Below are 25,424 nucleotides of genomic sequence, written 5' to 3'. Positions count from 1 at the left end.
GCAGAATGAAGGTGCCAAGTTTGGGAAAAGTGATAATATTGATAGAGAAGAGGCACCAGCTAGGCGGAATAATGATGCATTGGTCCGATTCTGGTTTAACCATTGGCAATGTTTGGTTTTAAAAATTTAATCTCTCAAATTTTGATTAAATTAAAAAATTTAATCGTCCAAAGTGATTAAAACTAAATCTGGAATTTAATTCAATCAATTAAAATTCTGATTATTTAATTTTAATTTTAATATTAATTTTTAGTTATGATTAAAAATTTTAATTGATTAAATTCCGATTAAATTAAAAGTGAATTTAATTTTAATCAACTAATTTTGGCCGATTAAATTTTTTAATTTTAAGCATGATTAAAATTAAATTTCGGTTTAATTCAATTGTTTTTTAATTGATTAAATTTTTGCCCAACTCTGCCGGAAACTACTTACATAAGTTAATATTTTGTTCGATCTTAGTTTCTTAGACAGGAGTGAATGCCACTTGACTCGAAGCTGTAAGGCCAGTTGAGCAGCTTCAGAATCCGTTCTGAATGTAGCCCAATCGTCTACTTTCAAGGTAGCTGTCTGGTCTGGACCTACGTCTTCTTCTTCACTGTCTGAGCCAGCACTTCCTTCCACTGTTGTAAAATCGTTCATAAATTAATTGTTTTCTAATCCCTTCTTCCTGCTAAATTTTATCCCAATCAGACTAAGAGTTATTATCAATAATAATTTTAGTGTGTGTGGAGGGGAGTCTCCCTCTCAAGAAAAGCAACAATTTCTGAAAATGCCGTTTAAGCCCGTTTTTCTCAAAATCCATTTAATCTACGTTGTTGCAAAAAGAAATTCACTTATGTTATAAGCGAGGATATGCTTTTACTTAAAGAAACCTTTGGAATTTTGGAACTTTTATGGAAAAAGAGAAAAAAATGTATCTTAAGTTGGGTGTCTTTCTACTTTACGCACTTTAGTGTAGCTTTTTTTGACAATCAACCCTTAGCCAACTATCCTACTGGACAGTTTAAATGATAAATAAATATATACATACACATATGTACGTACGCAAACACCTTTTGTACTAAAGGTTTTTGGTCTCAAGGGATTTCAAAACGGATATTTTCTATGAAAATTGAAAAATCGAAAGATTTCTCTTCGTAGGGTTTGAGAAAGTGAAAAAAAAACAAGAAATAGTGTTTTCTATTTATTAAAACTATCCGGTAGGACAGTTGTATAAGAGTTGATCGTAAAAAATGGCACGAAAAAGCGTAACGTTGTAAAACACCGAGCTTTGACAATTTTTTTCTCTTTTTCTATATAAGATAAAATTCCCCAATTTTCTTTATAACATAGGGCAAATCCTCCTTTATAAATGTAATTTTTTGCAACCTTCCAGATCTAATAGATTTCGAGAAAAAAGTTGCAGAAATTTACTTGCTATCAATAACACATAACAATAAAAGTAAGGCGTCTAGGGTAATCAGGCCACTTACAATTTAGCAAGAGAAAGGACAAAATTTCCTAATCAGACTAAACAAAAAAGAAAACTTACAATGTGAATCTGATAAGGCATCGAATGGTATTTTTGAAGGACCAGCAAATACGGCCACTGTAATCGGCGAAACCACAGTGGCCGTACGAATATGGCATAATCTTCCAACTCTGGTCATTTCCTCAAACATTACCCAATCTGTTGGTAATCTTTCAACTAGATTCTGTTTATTTAAAGTTCCACCAGATTCATTCAACACAGATGTTGTATGGACTTGTACTTTATGTTCTTTCCTGTAAAAATCAATAATCACAATGAAAATAAAAAATGTTGAAGTGTAATATAAAGTAAAAAGGATAAAAAAAACTGCTAGGGAGGAGATTTACTCCGTAGATAGCGTGCTGCATTCCCACGCGGAGATCCGAGGGTTCGAATCCAGCTGTCGACCCTTAGATTTTTTTCTTAGAAGCTTTTAACAACTCACTGTCCGGTGATGGACACTGTTGTTTGTAATGAAGTTCAACTCTTCGGCGGCCGGCAGTGTTTTGAAAAAAGCTCTGGCTGCCAATGACCTCAGAGGTGTTGTCGTGACTTAAATTAAAATAGAAAACTAATTAAAAAAAACTACTTACACAGTTCTCAATACACCATGTTCTCGATCCACCCTGGCAATGTTTGGATAAAGTCCACCAATTAGGGCAGCCTTCACCACGGCCCAATTGTCTGAATTGGTGTTCACATATTTTATATCCAATGGCCCTTTTGATTTAATAAAACCAGACGCCCTAAGCTGTGCTAGAACCTGTGCCCGTGTGCCCATAATCATTTCCATTGCAGCTCCATTAACCATATTCTGGGCACAAAACTGCCTTTCTCGTCCTTGTTTTCTAGCTTCTTGCCAGTTCTAGGACCAATGAAAAACACACGTTAATAAACATACGCTCACATCTACATTGACTGGTACATTGCAGCTCTCTTAATGCATTACTCTATTCAGCAACTGTAATCTTCAGCTGTATGCAGATGACTTAAAACGATCTATTATCACAGTGTTTCCACTTCATTAGCTTCTCCCAGCATACAACAGGATGTTATTCAATTATTTCATTGGCCAGAAGTATCGATTACTAAATATTACCAAGACTAAGGTGCTAATAGTGGATACCCTAATTAAGGAGAATGAACATTGATAGTTGACCTACTTTATTATGAATCTTTTAATTTATTTTATGAATTCTGCCAACATTTCGCATAAAAAGAACGTTAGAATTTAGGCGCCACAATTTAAAGAACAAGACTGGGAGCGACTGTATGGTAAGTTTACAACCCAATGACAACAACAATACTCTCATTTTTCCTGATTATTTAATAAATATGATGAAATAATACCTGGAAAATTCTCAACAAAACCATATGGTCACTAAAACTGCCGTTGGCAAATTTAGCTCTTTCAAGAGCGCAACTTCTTCTTCGATCGCTGGCGGACGCAGGAACACAAAATACTTCCCTGAACAAAAAGAACAAAAATTGTTATTGAATTTTCCACAACACTATTACTTTTGAAGACAAAAAGTATACCTGTATGAAAGGCAGCAAACTATGGTTAACACTGGATCCAGACATTTCAGTACAACAGCATAGATTAACATTTTCCCATATCTAGGTTCAACTGGAAAGTCAACTAAGTGATGTCCAAGATCAGTTAAATCCTCCCAAGTATCCAAAGCGTCGATTGTCTTTAAACCAAATGAATAAACGTATTAAAATAGAAATCATCTCAAGCAATTAGATGTCTTGGCAGTGCTCTCTAGGAGCTGGCAAACTAAAATATATCACTAACATTATCTAGTCAAAAATTTGTTTATTTGTGTCCCCACCCATTGTTTTTGAATTTCTGATGATTGGAATTTTTTTGTAATCGGAAGTTTTGGCACGAATCTATTTTCATAAATTTAAAATAAATAACATAATCTACAAAATAAAACCAACAAAACATCTGACCTCAGAATGAGTTAGAGGCTTTTATACATATTATAATTAAAAGTTGCCCTATTTGCTGTTTGCAATACATATCATTAAAAGTTGCCCTATTTGCTGTTTGCAATACATATCATTAAAAGTTGCCCTATTTGCTGTTTGCAATGCATTTAATTAAAAGTTGTCCTATTTGCTGTTTGCAATACATATCATTAAAAGTTGCCCTATTTGCTGTTTGCAATGCATTTAATTAAAAGTTGTCCTATTTGCTGTTTGCAATACATATCATTAAAAGTTGCCCTATTTGCTGTTTGCAATGCATTTAATTAAAAGTTGCCCTATTTGCTGTTTGCAATACATATAATTGAAAGTTGCCCTGTTTGCGTCTATATCTTAACACTATTTTAACACTATCTTATTTCATATGAACTACAACATATAACTACATATTTATACAAATAAATAAAGTTTCTATGTGTATAATTCCAATCGTACCTTGAGAAGACTGACAGCACTTCTACTAACAATACTAGATGGTGGATCAATAGCTCTCGAAAGGAAATCCACTATCGATGTATTTGGTGGTGCAAGTTGTTTGGAAAAGAGGCAAAGTTCCTGCAAAATTTTAAAAAAGAGAAGTTATTACAGTAAAAACAAAATCTACACTAATTGGTTTGCAAATCATTTTTACTACATTTCCTGGAAACCTAAAAACGGAAAAACGCCACCGGAATTTCTACCTAGGTACCCGACAATAAGTTTTCCTAACAAAATCAACCCAACCATTAGCGCCATTAACTAAACAGATTTTTTTTTTGGAAATGGTTTTCATAATTTTCTTTGAATTTACGTCATACAATACGTTAACGTAGATCTATTAAATTCATTTTTCTTCCTTCTGTGTTATGGATAATGTTACAGTTTCCTCAAAAGTACTAGTTTTTAATGTCTTTTATGGTTGTAACATCTGTTAATATTATGGAGTATGAAATTTCTAGTCAAAATTATAATTTGTATCAATAGCAGTCCACCAAGTGGGACGGCATAGAACTGCTTCTTCGAGTCTCTGGCATTTTTCTATAGAGTCACCTCAGTTTTTCATTTGAACATGGAGTATTGGACGTATGTTAGACAAATCTGTCACTTTGGCCCCCCCTTTTACCATTAAAAAATGACCAGTTTTAAGAAAATTGAAATACGTTATTTACGGTAAAAGGAAGAAGTCTTGAAAGTGACAACAATTTTTTTTTTCTTTACCTGCAACGGTGTACACAGAATCTCCGGTACAGGACTTGCAGCCATGGCATCAAATCTAACACTGGAGTACATTCTATAACAAACTCCAGACTGTGTCCGGCCAGCTCTTCCTTTACGTTGTATTGCACAGGATTTAGAAATCCAAACTGTTGACAATTGGCTAACACCAGTTAACGCGTTGTATGATTTCTAAAAAAAAAAAAAAAAAAAAAAAAAATTTATAACCAATTAAAAAAAAAGTTGACAACAAAATTCAACAATAGGAACTATTATAATCTTACCTCTTTAACTTTGCCAGAATCAATAACATAATGTACATCATCTAGGGTTAAACTAGTTTCAGCTATGTTTGTTGATAAGATAATTTTACGCGCATTTAAAGGAGCTGGTTTGAATACTAAACGTTGGTCACTTGTCTAGAAAAAAAAGAGAGGAAAAACTTGTGTTTTCTAGAAAACTAGAAAATAGATCGATCAATTAAAATTAAACATGGCAAAAATTAATTTAAAGTCCAAAATTTACCTGCATATTACTATGAAGCATCAATAAAATCATCTTTGTTTTATGACTTAATCGTGAAACATCATTCAAAATTAATTCTTTTAACTTTATTATATCCTCATATCCAGGAAGAAATACAAGTATTGCTCCTGTAGGTAAAAAAAAGTAAATAAATATACCTGTACCTGTACCAATAAAACGAAAACAGAAGAAAAACAACAACAACATACCTCTATTGTTACTTTCAAGATGAATACTAGAAATCAGAGCTACAATTAATTTATAATCAACTCTATTATCATTAACTGTACTATGATATAATTCTAAAAGTTCTTTATCAGATTCGCTAAGTCTTTTATCTGAAGCAAGTTCCATCGGTGTACACGTTGTATTCAGTTCAAAGGTTAGCCTGTGAAAAACATTTTTCCAGTAATTATTGTTTCAGTTATAGGTTTCAAATATACAATAATGAACATTAATGGGGCAACACAAGAACTCTACTTTTTCAGATTATGTACCCAACGAAAGAGTTTGTAGCGTAAAGAGAGGAGTTCGTCTTCTGAATCTCGTGTGCTCTACTGGTATTACTCTCTTACCTAACCTAACCAAACCTAACCTCTTCATTGTTCACACAACCACCGTAACTCAAAGACGTATAATCGCACAAAGTTCAAATGATCTATCAACTTAAGTGCCACAGAGAGTGCTACCACAAGGTTTTGGTCCAAATCAGTCGAATGGAGGGTGGAGGTATCATTTTACAAAACTGAATAGATTTTTCAGTTTTTTTTTTCAGATTGTCTCGAAATCAGCTGCAACGATTACCTTTAAACTTGATGAGCTAATTGTACTCACGTGGAACTATAACTTTTACTAGTAAAAATAATTTTTCCAAGAAAATTCAAGAGTATTTCTAGGAGGCTTTTGGTGATTTGACTTGTTTTTAAGTGCCATTACTGTTTATTCTACTGGCTGGCCAGCTGTATTGTATCAGGAAGAATCAAATGTGAGACTGATTATCTTCCCGGAAGTGCCACTTTTTCGAATAAAATTTTCCTTTTTTAAAAGATTTTTTTCGCAACGTGTGTTATGGTTTTATTTATACACTTTTTTTCAGTGATTACAGACTCATGAATCTATAAGTTGTACTGTAGATATTTTTCCCGGAAATACCCGATTCTGCGACGGAGAGAGGAGGGAGATTCTTCTAGAAATCAGAGCTAGATTAGATATAGCGGGGCGGGACCCACACCCCATGGCACCGCTGCCATAAGAGGCTTATTGTGCCTTCCCCTTTAAGTCTAATAGATGAAACCTCCTCTTAAAAAGGTTGAGGACTTTCCGTACTAGTTCCTTCTGCGCTACAATCTCCGGTGGCCAAAGATATCGTAGCGCAGCTGTTCGATTGCAACGCAATCGAATAATAATAATAATAATAAAAATCAGAGCTCAAGTGATTATTTCACTTATCATTTAAGACATTTTGGGAGGATTCACATCAAATTATTTAGTTGCCCCGTCCCCATCGATTTTACATTTCGTGAAATAAAGAAAACATTTATTTTTTTACGTATAAGCCTCGATGGTATCGCTAATCTCTTGTCTGTTCAACAGTTTAGCCCAATCAAGTGCCGTATAGTTATTAGATGCTCTGGCTGTTACGCTTGCACCAAGTGACAACAATCTCTCCACAACTTCCAGTGTTCCTCGGGCAGCTGCTACCATTAATGCGGTAACGCCAGTCTCTGAATGCTGTAAACAAGTTACTGTATTTTATTTTTTCATGGATATAGAATGAAGATAAAACGAAGTTTTTATAGAAACAACACAGTTAAATACCTGATAATCGACTGGAACATTTTCTGATTGTATCAGATATAATACTTGAAAGAAATGATTTTCAGTACCATAAGCCCAAGCGTCACTTAATGCAACATCCATTTCCTTATGTCCAGCATTATTACTCGTGCTATTGGCATTTCCGTTCTAAATTTGAAATACTTTTTAGAAAACAAAAGCAAAACAATGTTTTAATTAAGATAAGTTTTCTACAAAAATTATAAATAAGAACCTGTGCCGTAGTTTTGGTTGAAGTGACCGTAAATTCAGCATCAGATCCTTTCGTAACGGCATGAGTCCATCGATCTAAGGCTGCAGCCTGTTCTTTCCTTATATCAAGCTGTTTTCTTAATTTTTCCATTTCAGAACTCATATAACCTGTTCTTTAATTTAAATAAAAACAAACAAACAATAAAAAAAAAGTAATATAAATATATGTTGAATTTATCCGTCATGGCGAGCATATTTATGGCATCCCATGATTGATTTCCCAATAAAAAATGCCAGTCAAGACTTTTTTTTTATTGTTAGTAATCACAACTTTATAATCTAGTTTTTATGCAATTGGAATATCAGTTTGTAACCTACTGTTTAAGGATGTCTTCTAAATAATATTCAGTAACTTCGTACTGCTTTCCAGGAACTAGAACCAAAAAGTTTTTTGATTACTTATTTTGAATAAAAAATAAAATAAGCATATGATAAGGGAAGATAAACCAACCTGTAATAATAGGACAATTATTAAAATACGCTGAATAATGACTAGCGTCTAGTGTGGCAGACATAAGTACTAGTCTTAATGATCTAAACTTTGTTAAAGCTTCTCTCAATACGATTAATGTAAAATCGGTCAGTCTATCCCTCTCATGAACTTCATCCACGATTATATGTGTAACCGAAGCTAACATACTTTCGCCGGACATTAATGTACGAAGTAGTACACCACTTGTGCAATACATTAATACCGTGTATGGTGTAACTCTAGAAGATAAATAAAAAAAAGTCAATTATGAGCAAATAATAGATTCTTTTTTATTATTTTGTTTACTTTCTCAAATGCTAGTAGTAAGAAGATTGTGTAAATTTCCGATGTTTAGTTTTTTTCAGAAATATGAGTATCGAGTGCCCTTGAATCCTATGAAGTGGCTTTCACAAATTAGTGAAATACACAATCAAAGAGAAAATCACAATAAAATTTTAGTCAAAATTAGTCAGCCGGAAATATCACTCCATTGAAGCGTTTTTTTAAATTTTTATTTTTTAGATTTTCATGAAAGTTTTCTTCAGCGAAAAGAATGAAGATCTGTAACAATTATTTTGTAATATTTTTGTTAAAATTCGATTACAAGGCTGTTTGGAGGCTTTCCTCTAAAGTGTCATTCATTTTTGGGCTGACCAGAAGTACCACTTAATAATCTTTTTTAGTATTTTGATATTTTCCTGAGAAACATTTATCAGATTTTCTTTAATCTAATTGAAATAATTGTAAATGACAACTTTTATTGGTAACATTTTAATACCATGCAAACTTGATTAAGATTACTTTTGAGATAAGGGGATGATAAATCGTTCCCTCTAAAGAGTGGTCGTATCTTAAATCTACTGTTAAGGGGGGGAAGCTTAACGGGGGGAATGTAAAGGTGTTGATAAAATCGAGTGTGAAGAACGTCCCTTTACCGGAAGTAACACCGGAAGTTTGTCGTAAAGGGCTCACAGATTTCCTGTAAACCACGTATAAAACATGCATTTAGATTTGTAATAATTTTTACTTTTATCAGTTTTCTAGAAAAATTTGTTTGAGGGTAGTTCTTTTGAAGGGAATGAGGGTAGAGTTTCCCTGTGAGATTAAATTTAATTGTAATCTATGATTACTAACTGAGTTAGAAGTACTGAGACGAACGAGTAAAAAAACAAGTCGTGTGAGTGTTCAAATAGATTTCTATTATTATTCTGTCCAAACTCAAAATCTTTACTTACTTTCCTTCAAGGCGAATTTGATATCCAACAGACTGGCCAACTTTTTCTCCTCTTTCAATGGCCACCCTTTCACTCACGGATACAGCTGAAATCCTACGAGGCTGTGAGCAAATAATTCTACACGGTCTTCCAGATCTTTCATGCCATTCCATAATATACTGAGGAACCTATAAAAAGAAGAACAAAAAAATAAAAAGGTTCAACAGTTGTCTTTGAAAATGCAGAATGTAATTTTTTTTTCTTAAGATTGGCACTTTCTTTGAATATAATAGAAATGGATACTGTCATTATTATTTGTTCCAACTCGACGAACAAATACTGGTGAGTAGTATTTAAATGTTTTGAAGAGCTTGATGGCCTAAATTCGATGCATTCGTCAAGAACACCTGAAGTTTGTTGCATGATAAAGCATAACTAACTTAGTGTACGCAGAATTTGTTGAATCATCTACTGTATTCGATAGATTTTTGATTGATTGAGCAGACATAGTCACAAAATTGTTTACTTTACAGATGCCTACATTCTTTATACAAACACAGACTTTTTTTTGTAAAAACAATAAATCATTTAGTCGCACTGAAATAATCTTTACATCAATTCTCTCTACAGTCCCTTTGAGCATTAACAACGAGATGTCCAGCATTTCCTTATTAAGCATCATTTGCAGCAAATTCAGATCGTTTTTAAGAAAGGCTTCCTGGACCCCCCCAAACTGATGGACTAGCATCTTAAACAAAGGAGCTGAATTACATAAATTACTGTATTATGGTGCTCGAAAATCCCACAATAACTTACTTGTGTTGTTTTTCCACAGCCAGTAAGGCCTGAGATAATAGTTACTTGACTTTCGTTTACTGTTTGAACTATGTTTTCGGAAAACGCATATATTGGCAAAGAAGCTCGAAACTGGGCTAAAGCTTTACTACTGGCAGGAGGCGGTACCTGAGGACTTCCGCTACACAATCGGCCAAGAGCTCGGCTATTCTCCTTACCTAAAAGTGAGAAAATGAAAAGAAATAATTATCTTATGAAGTAACTTAGAAAACAATTCTTCTACTTATTATTCTTATTATTTAGCCTAATACTGAGTTTTTCTTTTCAGTACTAAAAAAAAAAGTAATTCAATACTCGCAGATGAGCAATGTAGACAAGTTTTATGAGCAACGATTCAGGTTGCGAAGTAATGTATGAACTGATAGAAGAATGGCTTCCCTGATATAAAAAAAGATGACTAATTCGCCAAAAAAGGAGTAACACTTTTATCCATAACTTCACACTTTTTCCAAATATGAACTTCGAAAGTGAAACATGACTAAACTCATATCGCAATCTACGGCAAGGATTAAAAGACAAAAAAACTAATGTTGAACAAATTTTTACCATCTTGGTAAACGTCTTTGCAACGTTCCACTGGTGGCAAACAGTCTTGACGTTCTCGGGTTGTAACTGGATGTTTAGATAAAAGACTTAATAAAAGAGTTCTTGAAGTTGATGTGAGATTCATAGTAGCATCTTTCTGCATAATGGCAGAACCTTCCCGCTTGTAAATTGTCAAGTAGCGTGAACTGCCTTTTCTGTTTAAAAAAACAAAAAAAATAAGACATTATTATATGCTCACGATATTAAGAAATAATTTAAATCATTAAATACTAATTTTGAGATTAGTTACCCTCTACTTTTTGATTTAAGACCATATTTTCTTGCTTCCATGTGAACGTATGCCCTTTCTACGGCAGTCAGTGAACTTGGATATTCCCATTCTGTAATATGTAATAATCACATTGATTTCTAATTACGGTAAGAGCATGTTTTTAATATTTATTTCGGTAATCAATTGCTCTAGATGACTATTAACAACAAAGGAAATTCAACATAGAGACTTGATGTAATTGGTTAAATTTATAAGGTGGTAGAGAGAATAAAACTTACTTTATTAATGTATAAAGTTAAGAGTGAGATAATGTTAATGAATTTTAAAAGCAAAAAAGTTAAATTAGTTGTTACGTTAAAAGTTTTTCAATTAATTAAAAGATTCTATTATAAACCAATGAAAAACAAAAAAAAAATTGATTTAAAGCTTACCAACAACAACTAACAAGATTTAGACATTTAATAAATATTTTAAGAATTTCACTCTCGTGCTTTCACAAATATGAGTTCTGAATCAATTTCCAACTACAAACTAAGTTGACGAAACTAATGTTTTGAAAGATGTGCCCCAGATTGTTGATGTTATGTTCAGGTCAATCATTATTGATTCAAGAACTTTTTAGAAATTATTACTTATCACTAGCTAATGAAAATGATAAGTTAAGAAAATGAATTAATCAATCCCGCTTTTACTTCAATTAGAACCAGATAAATTTTGAATTATTTATACATCCTTACCTTTTAAATCTTCATTAGTTAAAAATTTCTTAATTGTAACTTCTATTGCTATACGAACTGCTTCTCCCACTTTAGGTGTTTTATTCTTATTTTTATTACGAGGAGGCATAGTGTATGCTGTACATAAAAATAGTTTTAAAAAACAAAGTTAGCAAAATTGGGCATATGCACCAAAAATGTAAACAAATTATAAACTACTATTGGGCACAGAGCAGAGTGCAATAATACTGTACTACCTATTCTGCGTTTAAAACACTGGCCCGGGGACTTGTAACTTCAAATGAATCGAGTAGTTCATGTACAGAAAGATCGATAGTTTGATAACTCAGAATCGTAGAAAGTTATTATTTATAAAAATAATATTCGTATTTTGTTTTAATTAAAATGAAAATAAAGATTTCTAGTTGGTTATTAAGATAATTGTTGCTGAAGATTATTCATAATTACATGTGTGAATTTAAGATCCACAATCGATTAACTGCATAAGTTTTCCAAAACACATATTGCTGTAGTGCCATCTCCTCTTTTATGTTATACCTATATTTCTTTCCACATCCACAAACGACCTATCTAATTAGTTGATGTTTAATATCACGTCGCGACAGTCTAATAGTAACACTACCACCATCTGTCGAGCAAGTCTGTCATCAATCTTGATAATCAAGAGTTATAAAAAAAGAGTATTGTAGAGCCAGAGTGGCAATTCGTGCCTATGTTTTTTCTCTGCGACCATGGATAATTCAATTAAATTTATCCTTGAGTCAAATTTAATTCGTGAACCGAGCCTTTTATTTTGTAAAAAAAAGTTATTAAGTGAAATTGATTTTGTGATATATAATTAAAGACAGTGATTATTATTATTTTATTTTTTGCTGTTTCAACATCTTTCAGGTATTTATTAAAGTGATCGCAACATTAGAATTGTGAATAGATTCTGTTTTGATTTATAGTTTTAACATTAATATTTACATAATTTTTGTTTCTCCTAAGATTAAGAAATCTCACAACAGTACAATGTTTAAAATATGGACCCAAATGTGGAACATGGACAGGGACCTTCGTCCTTGGAATCAGAATATGATGATTATCTTGCTTTCTCAGATGTTGATCTCGGATCACCTACAGGTGAAAATGCTGAGAGAGTAACGGGTAAGTTGACCATCAGTACATTAATTTACCTAATTTATTTATGATTTAAGTTAATGCTGAACCTGTACGCTTTGTTTGTTATTAGAACCAATACGTTTTGTACCATTTGTGACAGTTCATAAAGCGCCTGTGAAATTTAAATCTCCTCAAAGACAAGTATTTATACCAGGAGAAGAAGTTGAACTTACAATCACTGAATATGAAAGAAGTGTTACTACACATTTATTGAATCCAAATTTGTAATACATTTTTTCTTTAATGTGATAATTCACTGTTTAAATAATTTGCTTGCGTTTATCAATTGAAATGTCCTTTTTAATTTAGGTATACAATTGACCTGAAACATGGCAATTTTCAGTGGGAGATCAAAAAACGTTACAAAGATATTTTACATTTGCATCAACAATTACGCCTTTTTAGGGCAAGTTTAAATATTCCTTTTCCTACTAAATCCCATAAGGAACGCAGGTCGAGTTTCAAAAATGAAACATCTAAGGGAAAAACTGCAGTTTCCAAAGGTTTGGCTAGGTATTATTGCTAATATTTGTTTTTGCTGATTATTAATGAATAGGGGAGAAAACTTAATAATAATACAGATAATTTTATTGTTTAGATTTCCATCAAGGCCGGAAGCACTTGTGCCATATGAAAGGGTGGAACACAGAGCAAGACAACTGGAGGAATATCTTCGAAATATATTGAAAATAAATATTTATAGGAATCATTACGAAACTGTAAGTGGCTAATTTGTCTACAAACTAGTTTTGAACGGTTAGTAAATTACGCAATCATTTGTATAACTGCTTATTAGTGGTTCACAATACATCTACAAAAGGAAGAATATTCAATGTCATTCTTTATAAGTATTCCACACTTACAAGAAGACTACCATAATTGAATATTACTTTTATTTTATTTAAATTACGTTTAGCGTCACGAAGTTTTAAAGCATTCACTTATTTTGTATAACGTTTTCTGTTCTCACACTGGTCTGAATTTGATTGAGAACTTTGGTTTATTTTTATGGTTAATAAGAAATAAATATATTTTTTGTTCATTTGTTTATTTATCACTTTTATAGGCCATTTTTTTTGAAGTAAGTGAATTTTCATTTATTGGAGCACTTGGTGGCAAAGGTAAAGAAGGTTTAATTGAGAAAAGGACTCGTAGCGCTTATCCAGGAAGTACTGGCTGTAATTTCTTTGGCTGTTTAGACAGTGGGCTTTGTGTAAGGTATCTTCAAGTCATTAACTACTTCAACTGTGGGTTTCCTGATCATTTACAATTAGCAAATTTCAATCGATGTTATTTATCGCAGTAAAGACTCACAACAAAAGTTGTGATTACTAATTTTATTAGTTAATGGTCCATGACTCCAGGGCATTTAATACCCCTAGGACCCTCATAGCTATCCATTGTGAAAATGAGAGACCGTCTCAAAAATCCAAACCTGAAATGGCGCCCCTATATTTGCCAGTCCGCATGCCGCGGAATAGCCATCAAAGATCCTTTCGATCATTACTCAAGATATAAAGCATCTTCTCTTATTAAAACTGTCTTATGCACATTTGTATAAAGGTTGATCGTCAAAAATTGCACAAAAAAAGCGTAATATTGAAAAAACCTAAATTTGACTATTTTTTCCCGTTTTCGTATAAAAGATAAAATTTCCAAAGTTAATGGAAAATAAATCACATTCTGGTTTATAAGTGTAATGTTTTGCAACTATGAAGATCAAATAGATTTTGAGAACTTGCCAAAAATAACATTTCCAGATATTGTTCTTGTTATCTTCTTTTTTTTTTCAAACGCTTAAACGCAATAATCGATTTTCATAAATGAAGTGTCATTCGATCAGAAAATTTGATGTTGATGTGCAATATTTCCTCCTATTGTGTTATAATTATGATCAGTCAATCTAAGATCTTATCACAAATATAAATACTATTTAACTGTGATATTATCACTTACTTTTGCTTTTTCACTTTTCAGATGCCATTATATCTGCGGGGATCTGTGTGCATCTTGGCGTACAAGATGGCTTGTTGTCAAAGATAACTTTGTCGCCTATATAAGACCAAAAGATGGTCGTATAAAAGGTGTTATACTGTTTGATTCTGGTTTTGATGTATCATCTGGTTTATTTTCTACTGGCTTAATCAGAGGCCTTCATATTTGTAATTTGTCGAGGTTAGTTTTTCCATTTCATTTCACTTTTTATTTTTACTTTCTCTTTCCTTTGTAAAAGATTTGATGTTCAGTTTTCATAGAAAATTTTCGTTTTGAGCAGTCCATTAGAAATTCATTTTTGTTGGGTTGAAGTAGAAGGGTTATTCTGGACTATCTTTAAATGTTTCAATTAATCTTATTGTTTTATCTTCTACATAATTTATTAATGAAATGAATGAATAATTTTATCAATGAAAATTAAATATGTTTCAAAACTAGAGAAGTGTGCAGGAGTTTTTATCTTTATACATATGTAAATATATTTTTGATTGAGTGAAAAGTATAGTTGCTTGGTTCACTTTAATTTTTCAGGCAAATCGTTGTAAGCTGTTCAACTAGAAGAGTAGCTCAAGAATGGCAGTCATTTATAAAAGAAACTGTGAGAAAACTAGGTATTTTTTAAATTTATTTCACTAAAAATAATCAAACAGTTTTTGACTACAAATGATTTGGAAAAACAAGTTAATCATTTAAATGATTTTCTACAGGAAGTGATTTTACCCAAAGAAATCGATATTTTTCCTTTACACCGGTCAGAACTATGGTTTCTTCAGCATGGTTTGTGGATGGAAGAGCTTATATGTCAGCGGTTGCTGTAGCTTTAGAACAGGCCACCCAAGAGATATTTATAGCAGACTGGTGGCTTAGCCCAGAAATACATATGAAGAGACCCGCATTAGAAGGCGACTATTGGCGTCTTGATACCATACTCAAAAGGAAAGCTGTGAGTTGATTGTTAATTTCATAGTTGCCCGGTGCTTTCTTTCAATGCACTGCTGGCCTCCGGTCAGTGTACTTTCTTTACAGACACTACTGTCCGGCGATTGGCATTACCATAAACTTATAATCTGCCAACTATATTTATGAGATGTACTCGTCAGGTCTAATTTTTAATGTTTATTTTCCAGGATCAAGGTGTAAAAGTGTTCGTATTGTTATATAAAGAAGTAGAAATGGCCATTGGTATTAACAGTTATTATAGTAAACAACGATTAATCAGCGCAAATCCAGAAAATATTAAGGTAAAAATAAATGTATTAAGGATTTGTTCAACACTGCGATTTTTATATTTATATCTGTACACAAACTGTCTCCATTGGTGCCAGGTGAAACCATTCACAGTGAAGGTGGCGAAACAATTGCCTAAGTTCACCTTCATAGTCCTTGAGAAAGTTGTGAGTCTTTCAGGAAACTCTAGATTGAGCAGAGACTTGTTTTTGTTTGGAACGGATTACTTTAAACTTAAGATACTCACACTTGGAAAGGTGTCAATGTATAATTGTGATTCAATACACTTTTCTAGAGCAATCCACTTAAGCGGCTTTCTTAAGGCGGGTGAACTTTAGGTACTCTCTGAAGGGCCTTTTTTTTTAGGTGGGCTTAAATATTTGTACTACATATTAGAGTACGGCATATATAGCTTAAACAGCTGTATCAGGATTATCAGTCTTTTGAAAGCGTGATTCTCGGTTACGGCTTTTTCCAGTATTCCATTGTTATCTAAGACTAGAGCGTCGCCTAAGCGTTTCATTTGAACATGGTTATAACTTACGTTAGGGGTAACTACTTTTGCTCAAAATTTTGTTAGAAATCAATGATTCTTAGTGGTACTCTGTACAAATTGCAGAAAGAGGAGACCAATCCTTACCGCTCAACTAATCTACGCTGACATGATCCTGTAGCTCCAAATTTCTGCATTTATGCAGATAGAATGATTTTTTCATCCCTAGAAAATAAGTGTTATTTCATTTTTATTGCTGTGTGTACTTTTTTGAACAACTTTTTACTTATAACTCACAACTTAAGTTCTTAAACTCGCACATATTTGCACTAATTTGAGATGATAATCATCAGAGTCACAGCCTGCGATGTAAAATTATTTTTATTATTATATACATAATCGCACAATTTACAGGTTTTACGTCACCCTGATCATGCTAAAGCTGGTGTATTTTTTTGGGCACATCATGAAAAAATGGTGGTGATTGATCAAAGTATTGCTTTTGTTGGTGGTATTGATTTGTGTTATGGACGTTGGGATGATCATTTGCACAGGTGTTTAGTTTATGACTAGAAAAATAAAAAAGTCTACAATGCTTTTCAAATGTATTTTAATCATTCTTATACGTAACCTAATGGAATCCATATTTAGGTTAACTGATCTAGGAAGCATGGTAGAAAATAATAAAGGAATAGCATCCTTTTTATCGTTGGCAATGGCAACCAATGCATTGAATGCATCAATTATGGCTGTGACTAAAAAGTAAGAATTTATGCATTTCAACTGAAAAAAAAGGAATAATACTTAAATATTATTCAAGACGTTACTTAAATATTTATACTTGTCTTGGAATTCTTTAGAGATAAAAATGGCGGTACATCCGTAAACGGAGGAAGTTTTAATGATATCACTTTACAACCATCACCAGAAAATATTAAATGCAATACACCAGAAATGGAAAGAAAAAGTTTGTTTGATACGGTTAGTATATTTTTAAAAAAATTATTTTATTGAATATGGATATGAGTATTGTTCAGAGAGGGGCAAAAATTTAATCGATTAATATCAAATTGAATTAAACCAAAATTAAAATTTAATCGACCCAAAATTAGTTGATTGAATTAAATTCACTTTTAATTTAATTGGAATTTAATCAATTAAAATTTTTAATTATAACTAAAAAATTAAGATTAGAATCAAAATTAATCAGAATTTTAATTGATTGAATTAAATTCCAAAATTTAGTTTTATTCACTTTTGATGATTACATTTTTTAATTCAAAATTTGTGTTTACATTTTTATAACCACAACTTTGCCAGTGGTTGAACCAAGATCGAACAAAAACTTACAGTTTAAAAAGTTAATTATTTTGACGATTAGTTCTTATACAGCTGCTTAATAAAAGTGTTACAAACTAGAACCATAACATTAAACTTCCTTGATCGGAAAATATGAAAACTAAAAATAACATTGGGGGGGGGGAATTAATTACGTTTTTCATCATATCAGTTTATGCTTAGTTTTATTTATTTATTTTTCTACAAAGACACTTTAGTTATCTTTTACATGTTACATGTTGGTAATATTTGACTATTTATGTAGTTTTGATGAATTCCATGCTGTAGGTTAGATCTCGTGGACGAGAATTCATTAGTTTTTGGAGTTTTAGTTCAGAAGAGGAAGCTGATGAACCAGACAATAAAGATGATAAAAGTACTCGAGAAATGTTAGAAAAAGAAAGAGAAACTGCGAGTTTAGAAACAACGGATTAGTAAGTTTTACCTTTTTATTTAAAGTTCGGTCTGATGGATAAATTTTAAATGAAGCTTAAATCAATAAAAAGGAAGAAGAAAATTACTAATTATCTAGTGTACCAAATAATTATTTAATAATTTCTCACAAAATATTTGTTAAATTACTAATTTACAGTAATGTACAGCTATATACAATGTACATGAACTATCATTGCATTCTAACCTTTTCATCGTAGCCTCCCATCACAATACCTCCTCTACCACAGAGGTTATATTCAATAATATTGAACATTCTTACAGTACAATTCTTCCTAACGACACACTGGACGATCTACAAAAAGTAGATGAAGATGTAAATGATTTGAATGGATCAGCTAAGTTATGGATTGGAAAGGATTATACTAACTTTATTCTTAAGGATTTTGAAAATTTGGATCTTCCATACCAAGGTTTGTGATAATAAAATTTTATTGTTTTCCTATTTACGCAAAAGGCATGATTCCCATCCTTAAGCCCACACTATATTAATAATACTAAAATTTATTTGTAAATAATTTGTTTATATTTAGATCTTGTGGATAGAACGAAAACAGCCCGGATGCCATGGCATGATGTAGGCGTGATGGTGCAAGGAAGTGCTGCCAGAGATCTTGCTAGACATTTTATTCAAAGATGGAACGCCGTAAAGGTACATATTTTCCTGATTAATTAAGTCTCTCCTCTGATTTTGTAAAAGCAAAATTTAACAATTTAATTAAATATTACTCAGTTAGAAAAGGCAAAACTGAATCCACAGTATCCTTATTTACTTCCAAAATCGTATAAGGATTTTTCTGATTTCATGCTCCCTGGAATACGTCAAATTAAAGTTTCCTGTCAGGTAGGTTATATTTAATTATTATTATTATTATTATTTTTTTTTTTTTAAAAAAAAGATAAATTTATTCAAGCAAATTTCCAAAAAAAATTCAGGTAGTTAGAAGTATCTCACACTGGTCTGGAGGATTTATCGATTGTGATTCCTGGGAAGGAAGTATTCATGAAGCGATGGTAGATGCAATCGCTAAAGCTCGACATTATGTTTACATTGAAAATCAGTTTTTTATTTCCTGCGGAAATGGTGGACAAGTCAAGAATCAAGTTGGCGATGCACTATTCAAACGTATATTAAGAGCGCATAGGTATTTTTTTTTTTTTTTTTTTGTATATACTATAATTTAAAGAATATTATTCAAAAGCCCAGTACCCATGGCAATGCAGCTGTAGAGGCTTATTGTATCGTTCAGATGAAAACTGTAGGTAGATTAAGTTCATCAGTTCTCGAAGAGCTCCTTATTTCTGTCTTTCTAGTCGTTTTGTGTACCCTGACCAGCAGAGAACGGTGAGATAGACTAGTGTGATAGACGCCTGCTGTTTCTAAATAACTTACGTCTTCAACTTAAAGATCGGTAAGAGGAATCCCTTCGTAACATCCATCATCAGGTCAGGAGTGCATTTTCTCGCCCAATTCAAAGTGCCTGACGATCTCCTCAGAGTCCTCCCTCCAAATATAGGTCCAGGAAAGATAAGGATTTGTATCTTCTCTAAATATAATCCCTGCCACTTCTTCCAGACACTACTGACTAGTCCTCCTCCAACACCTTGTAAAAACTTTTAATTGTAAATAAATATAAATCTTTTATGATCACGTTAACGCAGGACGGACGTCTGTACGTTTATTAGAATCTCTTCTATCTCCCCAAAAGTGCTGCTTGAGGTGATGAACTGAATCAACGTAGGAAATCCATCAGTATATGCAGTCTATGATTGTTCATACTGAGGCAAGCCTCAGATACGGTTATAATTGCTCAAACCAATCTTTTACCTGTCTCAGTCTAGTAGGCACGTTTAAGTTAAATTGTTCCGATTTATTAGGCCAATGGGACTCCTTTGGCTTGGAGTATACCTAAGGATAAATATAATCGCGCTTCTTATTGGAGTTACTATAACCCCACTTCTAATTACCAGTCTTAATGAAGCCCTGCAATCAAACGCTCTGAAATGATGAGCATTCTGAAAGAATCTACAGTACTAGTCCCACTAGCTAGATGGAACGAATAATTTAACGTACTTACAAGAAAAAAAGAAATATCATTAATGAATTCTAAAAAAATAGCGTCCATTTTTTTTTTTTCAGGGAAGACACAATATTTAGAGTTTATGTAGTATTACCACTTCTGCCTGGATTTGAGGGCGAAGTGGGAACACCAAGTGGAACTGCTCTCCACGCAATTACACATTGGAATTATGCATCAATATGTCGGTAGGGTAAAACTTATTGATTAAATTATTATATATCTTGTAAATAACATAATTATGTATGTATATATATATTTTTAGGAACGTTTTTTTCATTTTATTAACATGTTTCAGTGGGAATGATTCATTATTGGTCCGGCTGAGAGAAGCTGGAATAGAAACACCTGAAGAATATATAACCTTCCATGGATTAAGAAATCACGCTATACTTGACAGTCTTCCGGTTGGTAGTCTTAATGAAAATTAATTAGTTTATGAAAATTGGCTTCCATTATGGACAAATGTTTTCAATTCTACTAGTTAAACGGAAAATGGTACCAATGATTTACTTTCAAATTTATTGCACAATACTTAGTAGTGAACGTTTACATATTTTATTTGAAAATTTATCCATGAAACTTTAAACGTGACTTTTCGGGAGGAATTTAGTTAAACCGTTTTCAGCGTTACTGTACTGTCAAAAACAAGACGTTTATTGTTAATGATTTAAGTTTTGTTCAATTTTTTAGATAACAGAGTTGATTTATGTCCACTCCAAGCTGATGATTGTTGACGACCGTTTAATGATATGTGGTTCAGCTAATATAAATGATAGATCTTTGATTGGTAAAAGAGATTCGGAAATAGCTGTTGTTATTGAGGTAGTAAAAGAGGAAGATATTGTATTAAAACACATTTAGTTTTTGTTCTACGTTGTAATTTCTGTATTCTTCACAAAAACTACAGGATGAAGAATTCAAAGAAGGTCAGATGAATGGTGAACGTTATTTCAGTGGGAAATTGTGTGGATCATTAAGACGATACCTTTTTAGAGAACATCTCGGCCTCCTTGGCAGTCCACATCCACGGATTAACGTCAACGATCCGATAAGTGCAGATTTCTATCATGATGTCTGGAGAGCGACTGCCCAAACAAATACTGACATTTTTGAAGAGGTTTGTTCGTTTTTCTGTGTGACGGTTTTGGTAGAGAGTATTGCAGTTATTTAAATTTAAAGTTTTCTTTAGATGTACATAATTGGAGTTTTCCTAAATAGTATTTTAGCCGAGCGATTAGAGGCTAAGATTATTGTTATTTAGTGGGTTCGATTCCCGGCCTGCAGGCCTTAGATTTTATCTAATGGTTGATAAGAAAAATATAAACTAAAATATGTTTGCTAGTCGCCTCCATCCATGACACGCACGTAAAGCCCGCTTGAAAAAAATATTAGAATACTTTACTAATAATACCATTATTATCACCACTGTTCATGACAAAATACCCTTCTCCTGATAACTTCCCTTTCCTTAACCAGTTAAGCGTGAATCTCTGTTACGGTGCGTTCAACGTGTGTTATTTGGTGGGGATGTTTCCCCTTTATCTTACCAATAGAACTGCCAAGTATTTTATACGGAGAGGGGAATGGTGGGAGTCAGCCAAATGATAAGTGGTTGGTACATGTTTGGTCTCCGCATTAGAGATTGGGGAATTACGCACACAAATAGAAGCTCTCAACCATTGTGCAATGCCATTTTTACCTTTTAGATAGAGATTCAGACCTCCAGTACGAGCATGATTTCATTTTGAAAAGAATTCAAAGCTATTTTCTCTTCCTTGTAAAAGCTCTTGTGCGTCCCTAGTTAACTAGAGCAATGCATACGTGAAGCGGTGCAAGATTTTTGAAAGAGCACAGAATGCTCTGTAATCTCAAGCCCCTGAGAGATTGCAGAAAAAGTCGCTTGCAGTGACTATTACGACTTTGTAGACTGGTTGTTTTCGACGCTGCGTTCGAGGTGTATACATTGTCATTGTCTGATTTTAATTCCGCACACTGTGGGCTTTTTTTTAAAAAACTAAATTCCACGCTTAACTGGTTAATGTTGCTATCTTGTGCTATAAATATTGTTTTGATAATTTAGGGATTATTTGATTTGTTTATAGGTATTTAATTGCATACCATCTGACAAGATCAAATCTTTTCAAGACATTGAATCTGATGAATTGCCACCTAGCGTGACAGATCCGATTGGTTCAACAGATAAATTACAGAATGTACAGGTAATATTTAATAATTTAATAAATGTTAAAATAAAATAAATATTAGGTTGGGAAGGAGGTTTCATAGGGAATACTTTAAAATTGTAATAATAGCTGATATAATAAGGGGAAGGGATTAGCTCATTTGTCAGCGTGCTGAGTTCTCACGTGGAGATCTCGGATTCAGATCCAGCTGCTGGCTCTTAGATTTTCTTTTTCTAGGAGTATCGCACTGCTCACGCTCCGGTGATGTACAGTTATCTGTAATCTGAAAGAACACTGTCCAAATGCCGGCAGTGCTTCGCCAGCTACGGGCGCCAATAACCTCAGATGTTGTCGCGCCTTGAAGTACAAAAAAAAAAGAGTCGAGAATTGGTGGGAATATGGTAGGTGAGATCTCCAACTTATTCAATTTTCAAGCGGGGATTTGCAAAACGTATGGACGAGTGTTATATCATGGCAACAGAATCGGATCACATCTATGACGAATGCCGGCTGTTATTAGCATAATTGCCAGTAAATTTAGTCGATTTTTTTTTTAAACAACACTTCTCTGCATTGATGCTCTAACCGGTTTTAAAAATTTTTTACTGGATGACACCAGTCGCCAACCACGATAATGTCCAGAAAACGTTTTCTAGAAGTTGAACAGGAACCACGTTTCATCACAAGTCACAATTCAGTCCAAAATCACCACGAAGTTAGATGTAAGAAGCTCCTTAAAAGGCTAAATATTCTTCTGATTAAAAAACAGAAGAAGAAGTTTTCCATGAAAAATTTATTGTTTGGTTTTGTTTCCAGGGTCATCTTGTTATGTTTCCATTACATTTTCTCTGTGAGGAAACACTGACACCAAATCCAGGAAGTGTTCAGGGTATGCTGCCTACGTCATTGTGGACTTGAACATAAGTCCTATATTTTTTTTTAAATCCCCATTCGTGTAGCAATTTTCTAAAAAGCATTCATTTTTAGCAATACGTATTAAAGTAAGTACATTCCAATTTGAAAGTAATACAATTTACCTCATCAGTTTGTTCGCCAGGATATTACTTACCACGCCAACTTACTCCTGGCAGTTAAAAGAGAAGACATAAAAAAGTTTAGAGGCGTTCAAAGTAGCTTGACAAAAGTGATAAAGCTCTGTTTCAGTTCGCAGTACTGGATGATAGTATCGTTGTTCATTTATCCGTCATAGCACGGTATGGCCTAAAAAGACCGCCCCTAAATAGGGCGTACCCGAAATTTGTGAAGACTACTTGAGAAGAAGGTCAAATGCTCTCCGAAGCATGCGTTTACAGGGTAACTGTAAGGGAGCGCCCCCGGTACTTTAGAGAGATTCTGTTTTCGACACAACTATCCTGGGTAATTCATCCTTCGGGCACGACGCCTTAGGCCGGACCAGGGAGATTCTGGGGATTAAGATTAAGTTTAAGATTGCTTTAGACGGGCAGTTCCACCAGAAAGGGGAAGGAACGTAGGCAATCCAAAATGCCCATTGTTCCCCGCCCACCCCTCATCTCATAAGAGATACCGGGGCTTTAGAACAACAGATCCGGCTAAAGGTTGCCAGGTGCTAATAAATTAGCAACAGGACACTAGGGAGCATGGCGACTCAATCGCCCAGTGCACTGAATAAACCTAGAGAGTTCTGGTTAAGATTACCAGATGCTACAATCTCCGGTAGGGGAACATTTACCCTACCGAAGACGAGGACTCATCACAGCCAGCACAATTTGGCGACTGGATAAGGCCGCATTTGAAAAGAATGGGTACGCTAAATTCGCATGTCCACTCAACAACACCTGAACCAACTGGCGGATCCGGGACCTGCTAAATTCTGGAGAAGGAAGGAAGCTCTCCTCTATGCTCGCTTCCCACACACCAAACGTCTTTTCCGGATTTTCTGAGGATGACTATCTTTGTCCCATCTCGTGAGGTTTTAAATTAATCCCATATATGGGACAAAATCTCAAACTATGTCTGATGGCCATCTTCTTGGATTCCACTTGGAGCTGAAGAAAGGATTTTGCCTCTATTTTTACTATTAGGGTTTTAAATTTGGAATAAAATCCTTGTTTGATCAGTTCGTATAATAATTATGCTACAGCTAAAAAAAACTCTAAAATGTAACCAGATTTAGTAGACCCGGGGAAAGATTTCTTTTACGAGCTTGTCAATCAGCCTCAAAAGTGCATTATACCATGTTAATAAGCGTTCAAAAGTGATTCAATATGAATTTATTGATACCCACTAGCAACTTGACAGAATGATAAGCTGCCGTGAAAAATTCCGATTAAGCAGCGCACATTTCAGTTCGTACGATTCCTTCGGGATCTTTTTAAACAACCCTCCAGAACTTCTCTTGAAACTCTTCTGCTAGTATGTAAATCTAGAGAGAATCGAAGTTTGTGTGCCATATTGCTTTGAACTCCACTAATTTCTTGCAATCTAAATCCTCTCTTCTTGAAATATTATATTTATAACCCAGTGGTTATTTTTATTCTTATTTTTTCTTTGTAAATTATTTTTAATTTAAGTTATTAGAACAAATTAAATTGTAATTATTTTTAAATGTGATAAAAATTTTAATTACAGTTACAATTAAACGATTTGGCTCTTTTAATTGTTATGATTTTTTGTTTAAAGATAAAAATTTTTTATCAGAAGGATTAAATCAATATTATTATTAAACGAGGGTTAAATTTTGGAAAACTATGAACTTATTGACAATAATTCTATCTTCTTAATCTTATTGTTTTGGGTTATTTAATTATTATAGTATTATTATAATTGTATTTTAAATTTTAAGATGGAATGTATGCCATCCGTATTTCTCTCAGGGCTTTTAATAATTACGTGTATCAATGCATTTTCTTCTTTAATTGAACTCTTGAAATACGCACATATCACTTACGTTTTTTATCCCATAATTTTTTTTTTTATTTTTACTAGAAACTGTGTATGAGAGAGAGAGAAAATGAGAGGGAATATTTGATTGGGTTTTTATGGATGTTGGACGCATCTATGAATGAGATTTTCCTTTTAGTGAATTATTTTGGCTT

The 25,424-nt window shown here is 33.2% G+C and overlaps 2 protein-coding genes across 4 annotated transcripts in view; one reads left to right on the top strand and one right to left on the bottom strand.

The window, feature by feature from the left end:
- LOC141452843 (3'-5' RNA helicase YTHDC2-like) overlaps nucleotides 1-11,879 on the bottom strand; it is a 33,836-nt gene extending 21,957 nt beyond the window's left edge. Inside the window, exons 1-21 of one of the 2 annotated variants that reach the window (XM_074125296.1) lie at nucleotides 11,861-11,879; nucleotides 11,414-11,530; nucleotides 10,695-10,785; nucleotides 10,406-10,599; nucleotides 9,821-10,017; nucleotides 9,026-9,192; nucleotides 7,770-8,029; nucleotides 7,637-7,691; nucleotides 7,281-7,431; nucleotides 7,049-7,195; nucleotides 6,780-6,961; nucleotides 5,440-5,618; nucleotides 5,231-5,358; nucleotides 4,990-5,124; nucleotides 4,709-4,897; nucleotides 3,947-4,066; nucleotides 3,053-3,210; nucleotides 2,864-2,981; nucleotides 2,107-2,378; nucleotides 1,535-1,767; nucleotides 436-623 (exon numbers count right to left, since the gene is read on the bottom strand). In XM_074125296.1, the coding sequence (XP_073981397.1) occupies nucleotides 436-623; nucleotides 1,535-1,767; nucleotides 2,107-2,378; nucleotides 2,864-2,981; nucleotides 3,053-3,210; nucleotides 3,947-4,066; nucleotides 4,709-4,897; nucleotides 4,990-5,124; nucleotides 5,231-5,358; nucleotides 5,440-5,618; nucleotides 6,780-6,961; nucleotides 7,049-7,195; nucleotides 7,281-7,431; nucleotides 7,637-7,691; nucleotides 7,770-8,029; nucleotides 9,026-9,192; nucleotides 9,821-10,017; nucleotides 10,406-10,599; nucleotides 10,695-10,785; nucleotides 11,414-11,522 (3,273 nt within the window). In that variant the 5' untranslated portion in view covers nucleotides 11,523-11,530; nucleotides 11,861-11,879. Of the gene's footprint in view, nucleotides 1-435; nucleotides 624-1,534; nucleotides 1,768-2,106; nucleotides 2,379-2,863; nucleotides 2,982-3,052; nucleotides 3,211-3,946; nucleotides 4,067-4,708; nucleotides 4,898-4,989; nucleotides 5,125-5,230; nucleotides 5,359-5,439; nucleotides 5,619-6,779; nucleotides 6,962-7,048; nucleotides 7,196-7,280; nucleotides 7,432-7,636; nucleotides 7,692-7,769; nucleotides 8,030-9,025; nucleotides 9,193-9,820; nucleotides 10,018-10,405; nucleotides 10,600-10,694; nucleotides 10,786-11,413; nucleotides 11,531-11,649; nucleotides 11,805-11,860 lie in introns of those variants that run through there. The other variant, XM_074125295.1, reaches the window with a different exon arrangement.
- A 136-nt stretch (nucleotides 11,880-12,015) lies between these two features.
- Pld (Phospholipase D) lies at nucleotides 12,016-23,284 on the top strand. Of its 2 annotated transcripts, none has more exons than XM_074125298.1 (24): nucleotides 12,016-12,304; nucleotides 12,404-12,562; nucleotides 12,648-12,801; nucleotides 12,887-13,090; nucleotides 13,176-13,296; nucleotides 13,644-13,795; nucleotides 14,555-14,752; nucleotides 15,104-15,183; nucleotides 15,280-15,515; nucleotides 15,700-15,813; nucleotides 16,707-16,846; nucleotides 16,944-17,054; nucleotides 17,153-17,273; nucleotides 17,919-18,064; nucleotides 18,348-18,496; nucleotides 18,617-18,735; nucleotides 18,817-18,927; nucleotides 19,020-19,228; nucleotides 20,224-20,349; nucleotides 20,460-20,568; nucleotides 20,855-20,986; nucleotides 21,072-21,281; nucleotides 22,267-22,383; nucleotides 23,164-23,284. In XM_074125298.1, the coding sequence occupies exons 2-24, from the start codon at nucleotides 12,439-12,441 to the stop codon at nucleotides 23,263-23,265; spliced, it is 3,285 nt and encodes a 1,094-aa protein (XP_073981399.1). In that variant the 5' UTR covers nucleotides 12,016-12,304; nucleotides 12,404-12,438; the 3' UTR covers nucleotides 23,266-23,284. The 2 variants fall into 2 exon arrangements, with proteins under 2 accessions (XP_073981399.1, XP_073981398.1); XM_074125297.1 differs by having other exon boundaries at nucleotides 12,017-12,304; nucleotides 18,817-18,931; nucleotides 19,024-19,228.
- The last annotated feature ends 2,140 nt before the right edge of the window (nucleotides 23,285-25,424 follow it).

This window comes from Rhodnius prolixus, unplaced genomic scaffold (genome assembly GCF_049639745.1).
Source record: "Rhodnius prolixus isolate KJV_2025 unplaced genomic scaffold, Rpr scaffold_3, whole genome shotgun sequence".
Lineage (NCBI taxonomy): Eukaryota > Metazoa > Arthropoda > Insecta > Hemiptera > Reduviidae > Rhodnius > Rhodnius prolixus.
The sequence above is the reverse complement of the archived record's forward strand: the minus strand, read 5'-3'. Positions and strand labels throughout refer to the sequence as shown.

Coding starts and splice junctions, on each gene's coding strand:
- Pld (XM_074125298.1), top strand. CDS start 12,439: ATGGACCCAAATGTGGAACATGGACAGGGACCTTCGTCCTTGGAATCA. Junction 12,563..12,647: donor AAATGCTGAGAGAGTAACGG/GTAAGTTGACCA, acceptor GTTTGTTATTAG/AACCAATACGTTTTGTACCA. Junction 20,569..20,854: donor CTATACTTGACAGTCTTCCG/GTTGGTAGTCTT, acceptor TCAATTTTTTAG/ATAACAGAGTTGATTTATGT.